General features: G+C 37.6%; 1 protein-coding gene across 4 annotated transcripts in view; it reads left to right on the top strand.

Annotated features, from left to right (window-relative positions):
- Positions 1-15,488, top strand: part of TLE1 (TLE family member 1, transcriptional corepressor) — a 76,546-nt gene that overhangs the window by 33,112 nt on the left and 27,946 nt on the right. For 2 of the 4 annotated variants that reach the window (XM_032205967.1, XM_032205965.1), the window contains exons 7-8: positions 8,080-8,281; positions 9,036-9,052. In XM_032205967.1, coding sequence (XP_032061858.1) covers positions 8,080-8,281; positions 9,036-9,052 — 219 coding nt within the window. Of the gene's footprint in view, positions 1-8,076; positions 8,282-9,035; positions 9,053-15,488 lie in introns of all 4 variants that reach the window. The other 2 variants (XM_032205966.1, XM_032205964.1) reach the window with 1 other exon arrangement.

Here is a 15,488-nt window from a genome sequence, read left to right as displayed (position 1 = left end):
TTCATTTCTGAGGGAGGATCTCACAGCAGACAGATGGAAATGAATCCTGAAAAGGAGGGAAATAACAGAGGGAAGAAGGAATCAAGTGATCAAGTAGAAAAGGAGTTAAGAAAGGAAGACAGAAGTTAGTTCACAAATGTATACTTTGTGTTCCTTTGCATTCTTTTCACTGAGTAATTTGAATATGCTGAGTGTTTCATATCTGATTTTTCTTTTTATTTATATAGGTAAAGATGTTAGAAGAGCTGAGTTTATTAATGTGCTTGGAGTCACTGTATCAGCAAAGCAGTAAAATATAACTTACAATATCCAGGGTTGATGGTACCCCAAGGATCATAGAGTCCAGCTGATAGCTCTGCACCAGGACCACCCAAAAAACAGACCCTACATCTGAGAGCGTTGTCCAAAGGCTTCTTGAACTACAGCAGCATCAGTGCTGTGACCACTGCCCTGGGCAGCCTGTCCCAGTGCCCGACCACCCTCTGGGTGCAGACCCTTTCCCTAACCCCCAGCCTGACCCTCCCCTGTCCCAGTTCCATGCCATCCCCTCGGGTCCTGTTGCTGTCCCCAAAGAGCAGAGCTCAATGCCTGCCCCTCTGCTCCCCTCGTGAGGGAGCTGCAGGCCGTCATGAGGCCTCCCCTCAGCCTGCTCTGCTCAGGGCTGAGCAAACCAAGGGGCCTCAGCTGCTCCTCATATGTCTTCCGCTCTACACCCTTCACCATCTTTGCAGCCCTCCTTTGGACGTTGTCTAATACTTATATCTCTTTGTTATATTGTCACCCAAAACTGCAGACAGCTCAAGAAGACGCCATACCAGCTCGGAGCAGAGAGGGACAATCCCTTCTCTTGACTGGCTAGTGGTGCCATGCTTGGTGCACCCCAGGGCATGGCTGGCCCCTGTGGCTGCCAGGGCACACTGCTGGATCACGTTCAACTTGCTGTTGACCAGAACCCCAGATCCTTTCCTACAGGACTCCAGCCTGCCATCCCCTAGTTTGTACAACTTTTCAGCCTTATTTTAGTTATCTTAGAGATGAAGCTAATTTGTGAGAAAAGGGCTGCTTGGGAATGCGTTTGAGGAAGCTGTCTTTTTGCCAGTATATTGTGTTTTCTGGTTTGTGTGAGGCAATTTGTATAACCTCTGTTCTAGAAAAATTGGTAAGATGTGCAACTGAGATTTATTAGTGTGGTTTGAGTTGTTTGAAAAAGTGGAAGCAAGAGCTGCAAATATTTTCCAACAAGTTTTCTTTTCAGAATTCTACATTTTAATTTAAGGCAAATTCCTGTAGTAGAAAATAAAGAAAAAAACTTTGTCTTTTCATCTTCTTTCCAACTTTGATATTTGCTTACTGATATTTTGTACATAGTAAAAGTTTTTTTTATTATTTTTTGTGGGAGTGGAAAATATGTGTTAAGACCCAAAGATATTATCTGTGCCTTTTCTGCATGAAAAAGGAAAAGGTTTTTTCCCATGAGACAGTTGGGTCTTTAAATAGTCATGTCATTGTCTCACACAAATGTTGTGTGTCTGAAATACATGGTTTTGGATAGCTTTTGCCAATCAGTCCGTCTGTGGACTTAAATCTCTGTAGCAAGATGACATTTCATGCGTTATATACATCGAAGAGGCTTGCTGAAGACACTGTTTCTTTGTTCTGAGGGGACATTCTCCTCCTTCACTGGAGTCACTGTGGCTTGTTCGCATAATGGCTAGTTTTCAAATAACTTGTACAAAGCTACAAAGACTCCATTTTCGGCTCACAAGCTAGAGGTGCAGTAGTGGGCACTTTCAAGTTTGTTTACTCTGATATAGTATAGTTTCCTATCTGTCAGAATTAAATCTATGCCTTTAAAAGAAGAGGTAGTAAAGAAATCAAATGAACCGAAATAAACACAGATGTTTCAAGGGAAAGATAGAAAATGAAGCAGTGACAGCAGTAGCTGACTCTCATTTTTCTAAAAAGCACTTAAACAGAGAAAACAGTAAACTATAAGAAACACAGAATGGTTGAGGCTGAAAGAGGCTTTTGGAGGTCATCTGCTCTATCCCCACTGCTCAAGTAGGGCCACCTAGAATAGGTTGCCCAGGACTATGTCATGGTGGCTTTTGACCAAGGTGGCTTTTTGACTTTACAAAAATGCAAAGTGTTTCCTGTGTTCTACTTCTTGCTTACTGCTTTTTGTCCTGGCACCACTGGCTTTGTCTTTGTACCTTCTCTTCAGATACTTGGACACCTTGATGATATTACCCCTGAGCTTTCTCTTTTCCAGGCTGAACAGTCCAGTCTCTCTCAGCGTCTCCTCATGGGAGAGATGCTCCAGTCCCTTCTTTGTTTTTGTGGTTCTTCAATGGCTTCTCTCCAGCATATCCAGGTCTCTCTTGTACTGGGGATTCCAGAATTGGACACAGTATTCCAGCTACAGCCTTACCATTGCTGAATAGAGAAGTAGTATCACCTCTTTTGGCCTGTTGACATTACTTTGCTTCATGTAGCCCAGGACACCATTAACCTTCTCTGTGTCAAGGGCACATTGCTGGCTCACGTGCTACTTGCTGTCCACCAGGACCCCCAGGTCCTTCTCTGCCTCTGCTTTCTGGTCAGATGGCACCCAGCATGTACTTGTTCTTAGCTATGTTCCTCCCCAGGTGCAGGACTTCGCAATTCCCTTTGTTGATCTTTGTGAGGTTCCTGACCATTTCTCCATCCTGTTGAGTTTCTTCTGGATGGCAGCATGGCTGTCAGTCATTTCAGCCACTTCTCCTGGTTTTTGTGTCACCTGCAGAAGAAAACAAACTCAGAGCTTGATTTTGCATGTTACTGCTATGGTATTGAAGAATAAGATTCAAATAAGAAGGAAATATCTTGCAGGGACCTCTAACACACTTTGCAATTAGTCTAATAGTCATAATATCAAAGAAAAAGAAGCATGCAAAGACAGAGAAAAGGAAGCACTGCTGCTGCTGATGAAGTAAAGTTAGAAAGTTGAGTAGTAAGCAATCCATGTTAGAAAGTATTGCCAATATATATCTGTATACAAGTACATTCACATTTGTAAAGAAGAATGTAGATATATTTTTAAGGGAGGGTTATCTGGCATCATTGAGAATGTGCTTACCTGTAGGTGAAGTAGTCTTTTGAAAGTAATTACAGACATTTAAATGCAAATGTAAGTTTATGCATTAGGTTGTCAAATGAGAGTTACTGCTAGGTTTGGCTTTTGCTAGTATAGGTGATGGGTGCAGGTTTTTGTCTTCCAAGGTAATGTAGAAGGCCGGATCTGGCAGGAGCATTATCTTGGGTTGTTTCCTTTTCTGAAAGGTCTTTTTTTTTTTTTTTTCCAACTTTTTTTTTGCATTGGTGGTTGTAAGAATCTTTTTAAACAGAGAGAGAAAGGGTTTATTGGTTGGCTGGCTGTATCTACTCAAACAGTGGCCCTCGTGTTCATTTGGCCATAAAGATTTTGTACTACTTCTCACCTCCTTCCACTTAAGCACTTGTTTGGGAAGGGACAGAATATGACAATGCATAAACAATAATGCTTTTTGTTGTTTTGGTAGTGGTTGGGTGGTGGTTTTTTATTATTTTTGTTTTGATTGTGTTTTTTTCTTCATATCTTTCTGCCTTCTTGAGTTTAATATTCTTGAGTTTAATAAAGTCATGTTTCTTCTGTTCTACAGCAGTTGACATGAAATAGTGCCCTTTGCATCTTAGGTCTCTAAATTACTTTTGTGCTTGCCATATATTTTTTTCAGAATGAATCTATGTAGCCACTGTTCATAGTGTTACCAGAGCTAGTGCTGATCATGTTTTCTAGAATTCTTTTTCTCTTCCTGGATGTTTGTTCAGAATACCACTGGAGAAGACAGCTATTGTAGTTTGGGACCAGATATGTAACCTTTTTCCATTGTTGGTTTGCAGTTACCTGTGAATTCTGAATTCTGTGCAATTGAATAGATAATGAATAGTATATCACCTCTGTTTAAGAATAGAGGAATACTTGCAACCATTCAAAACTAGGAATTCAAAACTAGACTAAGCCATAGGTATTTGTGACATCAGTAGAACTGCTTTATGGTAGGAATGGGAATTACAGTGCTTCTTGGTCAGTGTTGATAGATAAAGAACCAGGAGGTATGTGTTTGTGACATGGATTTCCTGTATATGAACAAGAACTTACCAACTTTGCCTCTGGAAGCCTGTGGCAGAGATTGAAAATTCATTCTGAATTTTGAGTCCTAGTTAAAGATCTCTGTATAGCTGGAACTAAGGTGTTGGAGGAGAAGAATTGTACCACCTTTAAGATGGCTAGGAGGTACTAGATTGGAGAAGGAAGCACTGTGTTTTTCATGTTTATTTTGGGGTCTCTGCAGTCTAGTTAGGGGGTTACTGGAAAAAATAGTCAATAATAATAAAGTCTGATACTAGACAGTAAGCTGAATGCACCATTTCTTTCCTCCCTTTGCAAATATGAAGAGCTTCTGGTTTTGCAACAAAATGGTGGGTGAACTATTGATGCTTTTAAAAATCAATGCTATGGTTAATTATCTCAGTGCAGTCACTTATGTATGCATCATTGCCCTCTTTTCTGCATTCCCGCATCCCTCTGAAACTGGACACAGCCCTTGCTCTTCAAGTAATGGTAATAATTGGTAGTAAGACAGACCTGTTACTCATCCTTTTCTGAGCACATTTCTTATGGCAGGTGTCTAGTTTTTAATTAAGTGCTAATGAACATGGCTAGTGGACCATGATACTGCTGCCAACTTCTTCAGTTTTATATCTCACTGCTGCTAAGCTCTTAAAAGGTGGTAGAGCAGGCATTAGTGTCTTTGAAGTGACAGGAAAGTGATTATATGCATAACAATTGTTTCTAGGATGTACAATGGCAAATGTCTAGTTTCTAAATACATCTGGTGAGCACTGCTGTTATTCATCTACCCTGTCTTTAGTTTTTCTCTTTGTGCGCAGTATCATAATCCTTTTTCTAGAAAAAATGCAATATACTTTTGGCAATTCAAGTTGTATAAATAAAAAGGTAACAGGGTATGAACTTTTGGAAAGGATTATGTTTATTGGTGTGTTAGAAAGAACTTAACATCTTTGGCATTACAGACCATGATCAGTTTTTTGGTCTTATGTCTATTTAATATTGTTGCATATTTAAGCATCTTTGTGGACTATTTTCTTCTGCTGCCCTAAGTAACCATTTTGCAAAGCTGCAGGGTATTGCGATGAGTTTCCACTTACAGCTCTCGTACTCTGTTCTATACCTTAAACAGAGCATTGCTCCCCAGCTTTCACATGCCATTCTGTCAGAGAAACAGGGTGTAGCCCTTCTTTGTCACATCCCTTCAGTGTTAAGGACTTCATTGGAAGAGATTAATCTGTTCATAATTTCTGGGACTTACAAAATACACTTTGTGTAGGCTACAAAGCAGAGCAAGTGTAATTGCAGGTAGCGTGTCCTTAGCAGGTTGGTTTCTAAAGAATTAAGCTTCGCTTCCTGAAATCGTGTAGATTAACTTATTTGCTAATTGAACTGGGCATGAAAAAGCAGAATCTTCACAGGCGTCCTGAAGCTACAGGGACAAGAATAGAAACAATTTAACTTCATTTCCCTGTTTTGACTTCCTGTTCCCACACTGCAAAATAAGCTAATTTGAGCTCGCTGTTGGAAAAAGGAACAGGTTTCTCTCCACAAAACTGATTTGGAGGAGAGAAATCAATTTTTGTTCTTAGCCAATTTCACACCACAGCTAGGTAATCCAGTGTGATAGTGCACCTGGGGACAAGACCAGGGTTATGAATGCATTATAGTGCTGCTGATGCATGTTGTTGCATGGGTAGAAGTGCAGATGACCGACCTCGTTGATCAAAGAGGAACAGAATGACTTAAGATACCATCTCTCTTAAAGAGCCTTCCAAAATACCAAGTTTTCTCTTGATTTGAAGAAATATGTTGGAAACTACTGATAATGTCTGTGAGAGGGAGAGATGTCCTCTTGTTCTTCAGAGTTTGAATGGGAAAAAAAACACACAACAGTATTGTCAGACTTGTGCAGTGCTCTTTACTGATGCTTCTGAAGAAGTAGCAGTGTAGTGAAATGAGGTTTCACTAGCAGTAGCAATAGCAACTTGATTTTGTAGAAGGTGGTCTACTGCTTTAACTTTTTCAAATGAAAATAACTCCTAATGCTTCCTTCAAAATATTACTTTCTAGATTCTTATAAACATTAAAGTAAAAGAACAAGAGCTACCTTTCTCTTACCTTGTCTTTTAAGTGTATTTAAGAGTTGGTAAGAATAGAGATGAGAATGTACGTGCATTGCAATGAAGACTAAATTTTTTGTACACCATATGAAAATGAATTTGTGAAATTTGGTCTAAGAAGCCAAAATTTTGGTAAAGTTGTGGCTTTGTATAATTGCGTGAAGGGGTTTTAGTAGATTTTTGAGGTTTGTCCTGTATATGAGAAACAAGTAAATGATAGATGCTTTGCAGCTGCGGGCAACAGAGAAGTGCAAGCATAGCCCGTCCAGTCCAGAGTTCTTCAATGTGAGTCGCTTATGTCTGCAGGCATTCTTAAACAGCTCAAGGAATGTCTTGGGTGGAGATGTATGAAATAAAAGTTACAGAGGTACGCTAGTTATCTCAATAGTAACGTAATTTATCTGCCTGTAGATATTATGTGGGTGTTGTTGGTTTGTTTTTCTTAGAGTCTTGGGAGGTATGGAAGAAGATATTTTGGAGTAATTTGTGAAATATTGTGATCTTAATTCTACCTTCTGCTTAGGTGAGCTTCCAGTAGCTCTCAGCAGTACTGTAATAACTTTGCCTGCTCTTCACAGAATGACTGGCATTGACATCTGCTTGATTGCATGACTTCAGTGATATTCCCTTGCTTTTTTGATGATGTCTACATTCAGCAGTGGGTGGGTGGAGTGTGTCCAAGTTTGTTGTTTTCTGTTCATGTGCCCAGGCACAAGAAAGCAGGAAAGAGGCAGAACATCTGTTTTGCTGTAGCAAACTAAAGAGGAGCTATGATTGAGCTAAAGATGGTTTTGAAACCTAATTTTCCCAATAAATCTGTGCTCAGCATTTTGGTCAAAATAAGTGGTTAGCTGAACTTGGAAAATGTTAGTAGAACCATAACAGCTTTAATTAGAAAATAACTTCCCTATTGAGTAAATATTAAAAAATAAAAAATAAAAAAAATCCATTATAAGGAATCTGTTTCTAAAATAGCTTAAAGGTTATTTTGTCAGTTTCATCACTGGGATGTTTATGTTTACTCATCAGGGTACTGACCCTGCCAGCTGATTTTAAAATAAAAAGAGATACTTTAATTCATTACTACCATATTTCCTTTGAGGAGTTTTCTGATGTTGTTGGTGCTGTCTGGAGTACCTGGATTTTAAACTCAAAATTGTTTCCTAAACACAATGTTATCTTGTGAACAGCTTTTTTCAAAAGCTTCAGTAGGAAAAAAAAAAAAAAAAAGATTTAACTATGCTAAGTATAAAATTGTGTGGTGTCTTTTATTTACTTGTTAATACTCAAAATATAAACCTAATTATTCTTTCTAGATTTGGGTAGCAGGGGTGATGAAGGTGGGTTTAAATCAGTCTTGCCAGAGAATTTTTTTTATTATTTTTTGTATTTTTCCTAGAGCAGTAGTATTCCTTTTTACAGAAAAGGAAGATTTTGAGGCCTTCTCTGGAGTTCTGCTACTGCTGTGTGTTTGTCACTCATAATGTTATGACAGAAAGTGGCTGCCTAAAACAAAACAGCTTCCAATCATGGAATATTTTTCTCGGGCTGTAGAACAAGTGTTCAGTTAGTCTTCTTGTTTTATAGGTTATGATAAGAGTTGTCCACAGACAGCATGATACAGTGCAGTATCTATAGTGTATTGGGACAAAAGGAAAGCCTAGATTAAAAAAATAAAAATAAAAATAAAAATAAAAATGCACTGTCGGTTTTCAATAACTAACCAAACCTCTTCTCCTTATTCCTTCCCAAACCATGTGCTATGCATTGTTCTTCTGGGGATGACGATAACGCTGGGAACAGCAGCAGCAGTTGCAGGCTCAACATCTCTCCCATGGCCATGGACCTCCAGTGCCTCTAACACCGCATCCATCAGGACTTCAGCCTTCAGGAATCCCTCCACTCGGAAGCAGTGCTGGCCTCCTTGCCCTTTCTAGTGCTTTGGGTGGGCAGTCTCACTTGGCAATAAAAGATGACAAGAAGCATCACGATGCAGAACACCACAGAGGTGAGAGGCATGGCAGGCCTGATTAGGACACTGTCAGATTTGCGCATTGCTGCAAGTTATGTGCATCTCTAAAGAAATCAAGTTACATAGAATGACAATAAACTGTTGGCAAACTTAAAAAATGTCTGCATATATACCACTGAAGCAAAATTCAGCTTGGAAACCTTCAGTATTTTAAATGGGGATCACTAGGTGTCATATGCCCTATAGTTTGCAGGGCATTTTGACATCCTGGTAAATGTTTAGTGCAACACCAGTGGCCTGCACCATATTGTGAAAAACTGTTAAACTGCTTAAATGGGTAATTTTTTTTTTCAAAGAAAGTAATGATGTTAAATGGGTAGGTGGGTGGGAAGGTAGGGGGAATGAGAAGTTAAATTTTGAAGTGAATGTGTTCAAACAAAGGATTTAGATAATTGCATCTGTTACTTTAGTTTCATAGGCTTAAATTCTAGTACGCAATTAAATATTGGGCAAAATTGCACTTGACTAATTTTTGAAAAGAAAATAATTTATTCTGTCATGAAATAAAACTAGGCTTTGTGTATGGTTAAACTGTAAATCATGTTTACAAAATACTGTAATTTTCAGGAAATCACTGTATTAGGAATGTGCAATGACTTATATAAATAAAAGCCATTTGAAAACTGTTTGTGGCTTGTGTTCTAATTTTTTTCCCCCCTTTTTTATTTCTGTTCTTGCCTCTGTGTCTGAACGGGCATGTCTGTGCATTTCTTGGTTACTACGGGAGCAGACAGAGAGCCGGGCACAGTAAGTACCAACACTCCTGCTAACCTTTCCTCTTCTACCTTAAATAGCTATCAGAAGTTGCACTGTTTGTCTGATTTGTCCTTTTGATCAGTTTCATAATGGTCTAATATCTCTTGGTTTATGCAGAATACTAAAGTATTTTGCTTGGAGGAGTTTAGGAATCAGATTTCTGAGCAGAATCATGAGCTACTTGATTTTTAATTCTTATATTAAAAAAAAAAAGTAAATCAAACAACTTTGATTGCAATTTAGTCTATAACATTATGTCAGAGTTAAGATGTTTCCTTGAGGATTTTCAGGAACAGAATTGCAGGACGGGTAAGAAATTTAGAACTCATGTGTTTCACTATGTTTGACCTTAGTTTCTTTATATGAGTCTGCAAGAACTCCTTTACTACTTAATTTGTGCTTCTCTAGCAGTACTGTTTTTTCCTTTAGATATAATATGTAATACATTTTGCCTAAGACAATCTTTGTAAAGCAAAAAACAAACAAAAAACACACGCCAAAAATAATGCAGCCAAAGAACTGCTTTTTATAACAGCTTTTTATACTGTTATGTCTTGCGATTATTGTTGTTAATCTGTTAATGCAGTGGAAGTGGACAGGTACAGCTTTCACGTCTTTTCAAGTAACAAAACTAGCTCTGCTTATTGATGCCAAAGGTGAATTAGAGCTTTGTGTATTTGTCTTCATCAGAAAAGGCAAGAAATGTGAAATAGTTATTAACTGTTAAGTTTATGATACTAAACTCCTGACTTTATTGCTTGATTTTTTTTTTTGTTGGTTGGTTGTTTTGTTTGTTGTTGTTGTTGTTTTTTGTGTTTTTTTTTTTTTTTTTTTTTTTGCTATGCAGTTTGCTTGTTCTTAATATTAGGGCTTGACAATTACTTTACTAGAAACTTTCTGCATATCTCTTAAGGCAATTATTTTTTATTTTCAGATTACTAAGTAAGAACATTCATTTCACCTTGCTTAATGCCAGTGTGACTGAGGAACTAATTTCAGGCTGGGTTTTCCTAAGTCTCAAACCTATAAGGATATATTTCCTTAAGTGATACTGACCAAGAGCAGGATTCTCTAGGACTTTTGTAAGAGTCATTGTGTTCACACATGCACATATACCTAGGAGGAGCAATGACTTTAAATTTAAGCTTGGTTGTTATGTTACGTTTCCTGTTCTTGCTCTCCCCAACCTTTTCATCCAAAATTAAACCACCTATTTTGTTGTAGGAGATTTGCAACATCTCTTGCTTTGTTTACTCTATATGCCATTTTTTTCACAGTACATATAATCATTATTCTAGTTACTTCTGTACCCATGTATATAACTCAAGCTTTCTTGTTTTTCATTTGTACCAGGTGAGATACCTGTCTTTTTTATTTATTTTGAGTTACCACTAAGTGTGGTAAACAGTCTGAGACTTAATCTCAGAGTCTTGTAATACAGATAAATTGAGTTTGGGTTACTATACTACTGTGCCTATAATTTCTTTTTGGTCTCAGTGGTGAATACATACTTCATACTTAAGTTATGCTTTAATAGCTTAATACAGATAAACTGAAGTTTGAACTTAAAATTGTTTAAACTGTGTTGTTTTAGAGTCTTGGTTTAACAAATGATACCTTCAGTGAGAGATGAAGTGATAGCGACATTCAGATTTGTAGCCAAAATAGTCAGTTGGAATTGAATTGATCTTTGAGCTTCTCTAATTGTCTTATATCTTTAATGGATTATTTTTTTAATACATCTTAAGGGTAATATAAAATTGGTCACAAGTATACAAGGCATACCAGCAGGTCTGTTTAATTATGTATCGATTCAGCTGAGCAGTAGGCTCTCATTTTGCAAATTACCGTATAACATCTAGGTCATCAAGATGAGATTAAGGTGATTTTTTCAGACTTACATTTTAAGTGTAATGCTGCTGCCAGAAATCCTGACGAAGGCTTGCTTTCATCATCAAAGAAACCAAGACCCATGCTGTTAGTTACCTGAAGCAACCATGATGTTTGGTATTACCATGAAATACTACAGTATGATTTTCATCAGATATGTCTAGTGTGACCTTTCAGAAGCTCGTAGTTTATATGTGCAAGTCTGAAACACCCTTTGCTTTAAAACCAAACTGAGTTACAGCATATTGTGGCATATTGTTTGAGTATATTCTTTTTAAATGAGATTTGGCTTTATTTTTTTAAAGTCTCCTTAGGCAAATATGCAGTTGTCCTGGTTTCAGTTAGCACAGAATTAATTTTCTTCCTAGTAGCTGGTGGAATGCTGTGTTTTGGCTTAGAATGAGAAGAGTGCTGATAACACCCCGATGCTTTAATTGTTGCAGAGCAGTGCTTATACTAAGCCAAGGACATCTCAGCCTTTGCTCTGTCCTGCCAACGGGCAGGCTGGGGGTGCAGTAAGAGCTGGGAGGGGACAGACCCAGGACAGGTGACCCAAACTAGCCAAAGGGGTATTCCATACCACCTGACGTCATGCTAAACAATATATAGGGGTGGCTAGCCGGGGGGAGGGGGCCGGACTGCTCGGGGTTAGGCTGGGCATCGGTCAGCGGGTGGTGAGCAATTGCATTGTGCATCACTTGTTTGTACATACTATTATTACTTTCGTATTATCACCATTGTATCATCATTATTATTATTGTTATTATTATTTTGTTATTTTTTTTTCCCTGTCTTATTAAACTGTCTTTATCTCAACTCACGGGCTTCACTTTCCATTTCTCTCCCCCGTCCCAGAGAGGGAGGGGGGAGGGTGAGCGAACGGCTGCGTGGTGTTTAGCTGCCGGTCGGGTTAAACCACGACAGCAGTTAATATTTTTTGCATATTATATGTTTAGAAATACAATGGGATTCATAAATGGATGTAAGGTAAAATGTGAAGAGAGTGATTTCATTGTTCTTGATTGTGATCTGTGTCCATTTTACACCTTCGCTACATTTAAAAGTGCTACTTTTTTTTCTATTACTAATGAAACACTAATATTTTAGAAATTAGTAAAAAACAAAAAACAAACAAACAAAAAAAACATTTCATACATAAAATACTAGAATTACTTGGTCAGAATGAAAGTATAAATCTACATAAGTAACAGCTAGTGGGTTTTGGCTGATGTAGCTCTAACAGTCCAAAGCTGGGTTATGTTATTGTGGGAATTCAGGCATTCCTATGATTGTGACACAGTCCATCTGCAGTTAATGAAATCAGGGAAAGTAAGCACATTTTGCAACTGAAGTTCAATAAAGGTTTTGGAGACACCAGTGCAAAAGACCTTTGTCTACATTTTTCTCTGGGGAACATACTGGCAATGTCTGTCAAACTCATCTTAGGTGTTTGTTTGTCACTTGTCTTCCCACTATTTTTAATGTCCTACCTGAACATCATAGAAATGCAAATGCTTGTCAAGTGCAATGTTGGATCAGTAATCTGTAGACAGTGAAATCTGACTTTACTATGTGCTTTGGATTTTCATTAAGGCTGGTGTTTACCTTTTGTTCTCATTAAAAATGTGCTTATTTTTAAAAACTTATTCTTAATGTTTGCAAGATTTTCTTTTTCTGCCACTGTTGGCAAGCATAAATGCTGTTGTTCTTTCATAAACAAATGATCTGTTCTTAGAGCAGAAAATATTCTGTCCTTCAGTCTCTGTCCCGTTCTTCCCATTGTAGTCTTGAAGGAAGGGGACATGCACAACTGAATGCTACGCTTTGTTTGATATTGAATGCGAGTTGGTTTTGTTCTGTGTTTTAATTCCTTTAAATGAAAAAGAAAAGGGAAAAAAATCACAAAAGGAGTTACATGAAAGCCTAGAGTAGTTTTCACTATTACATATGTATACATCTTTGCCTTTGTCAAGAAAATAGTATTTTTCCATTATAACAGCTTCAATTTAGGAACTTGAATTTCTTTAATCAGTCGTGCCTTTTATTTTTATTGGCTTTGTCAACTTAAAAATAAGTTTTACAATCCTTATGGATGCAAACCACGAATTAGCTTCAGCCGGAGTCAGTTGTGCAGAAGAGCATGGGATGCTGTGCTGCAGTTCAGTTTGTAACTGATATAAACTAGCATGGGGCTGGTGACGACACAGGGCAAGAGGATTGGAGTGTTTTGATGTAAGTTGTTGTGGATACTTCCGTTTTGACAAGCATTTGGTAGAAAATGGCAAAATCAACAGAACCTTTATTCTCTCTGTCTCTCATTATTACTGAATCAATGTGGAGAGTGATGCTAATCCATCTAGACTTCTAGCTTCCTATGTTTGTAATACAAACATAATAGTCTACGTTAAAATGGTGGGAGAAGAGAGTGTGAAGTCAGTAGCTTTCTGTCACCAGTAATATCAACCCAAACCCACTAACTTGTATTTTTGTGTTGTTGTCTTGTGTGTTTGCAAGAAACATATTCAACAAAAGGAATTTAATAATTCTGGAGCAGAGTAAGTACAGTCTCTCTGTATTTTTGGGAGTGGTTAAGTGTCAGCTCCCCCTCCAACTTGAGATTTACTCCTGTTGCTGAGTAGGGAGCAGTGGGACTGCTGAGTGACCAGTGAGTCGGCTGTGTATGTTAGACCTGGTCCTGTTTTGCCTGCTCTAACAGAGGACTGTGTTTATTTCTGAATACATGTGGGTATCAGCAAATAGCACTTTCGTGTTGTACAGCAGCTCCGTTATGGTATAATGGTTACATAAGCAGAGCAGCCAGTGGTGGTTGTACTGGCAACTGGGTGCAGTTGATGCAGATGTACAGCAAGCTGGTGAATGACCAAGCACAGCAGGTGTATGTGTGTTGGGTAAGGAGACCACTGCAATGGAAAGTCTTGACTGCAACCAGGTGTGGTTGAACCACAAGTACAGCTGTGATGGACATGCTGTTGTTTAACTGCTGTAATGATCATTGTAGCATTAGTTAGGTCTGAATGGACTAGTGAGTTGTCTGTGCTATATTACAACAAAGTGCTAAAAGGAGATGCTGTGGGCTCTCAGCCTGTACTTGTGACACACATACTTCTGGTTTGGAAGTAGTTCCTACAGGCAATGAAATGACATGTCAGTCAGAGAAATGCATTTAAATAATGTGCATTATATTTCTGTTAAGGAACCTGGAACAACCTTCTCACTGTGTATCACAACTGTGTTTTCCTTTCATATTTGCTTCTGATGCTTTCAGTGTTTTAAAATGTTGCTGGCAGAAAAGTTGCTTTGAGATACCAAGTAGCTTGTTGTAAAGCCATTAGGAAACCCAGTAGCACTGATAGGAAGAGCTTTACATGGCTTTTCTTTTTTTTTTTTTTTTTTTTTTTTGAAACTTTCTTGAAGAATGGTGTCCATGTGAATAACCTTTAGTTCAGGAGAACTATAATATTTGTATTAAATTGATTTTTTTTATCATTTTTTCTGATCTGAGATTCATGATCTACAGACATTGCATTTGATAATCCTAATAAATTGGACTGCTAGTAAGAAAACAAGATTTATCCCCAATTACATGTCTAGTTTATTGAAATTAAGACAAAACATAAAACCACTATCATGCAGTTTCTCTTTAGGAAATCTTTGTGTGTGTATATGTATACACGTGCATACTTCTTTTGTTCTTTTTGAAAAAACTTTAATGTCACAGATGAGTAATCCCAACTGAAAGTTTTTGTAGCATTATCTTAAAAAATAAATATTACAGCTAAAATGGAACTCTTATAATCCTACTTCTGATAATAAGTCAAATGTCAGTAGGCCTAGTAGAAAAACTAAGTACTTTTATGTTATTACTTATTTATTTTAAGAAAAGATGAGCAGAACTTTATCATTTGTGAAGCTATTGCTATTGGCAAATAGAAACTATACCGGAGCTTGTGTAGAAAGGTGTTTGTTGTTGTTGGCTTTTGTGTGTGTTGTGTGAGCTGTCTTAAGGATAATTTCCTTGAAGTTAACATGATGTCTAATGTTACATCTATCCATAAGAGGTCTGAATAGCCCAGGGTTTATAAAAGCATCTGGTTCCCAATACTTACTTGTATTTTCATTTCTTTCCATAGTGTTATAGATATATCATAAGCACAGCTTTAAAAGATGCATGGTTCCACATTTTTGAATGAAATTTTACACAACCAATAGTTTTAATAATGGTAGTAGCTTACAGCAGCAAGCTGTTTTTTAATCTAAAGTTACACTTTACCTGATTTTGGTCACAGTTGTTAACGGTTTCTTGTACTCCTAAAGGAAAAAAAAAAAAAACAGTAACTTTTTAGTTACTTAATGATAATTTTTTCTAGAATACTGAGAGGTCTTATTTCCTATATATAGTACAGCTATTGTGCAATAAACTGTTCTGCAGCAGTGCCTAGCATGGATTCTCTGATGCCAGAGAAGAGTGACTTAAATTAATGTGATAAGCTGGAGAAACAGTATAAACATCTGTAGG

The sequence above is a fragment of the Aythya fuligula genome, chromosome Z, assembly GCF_009819795.1.
Source record: "Aythya fuligula isolate bAytFul2 chromosome Z, bAytFul2.pri, whole genome shotgun sequence".
Lineage (NCBI taxonomy): Eukaryota > Metazoa > Chordata > Aves > Anseriformes > Anatidae > Aythya > Aythya fuligula.
The sequence above is the reverse complement of the archived record's forward strand: the minus strand, read 5'-3'. Positions and strand labels throughout refer to the sequence as shown.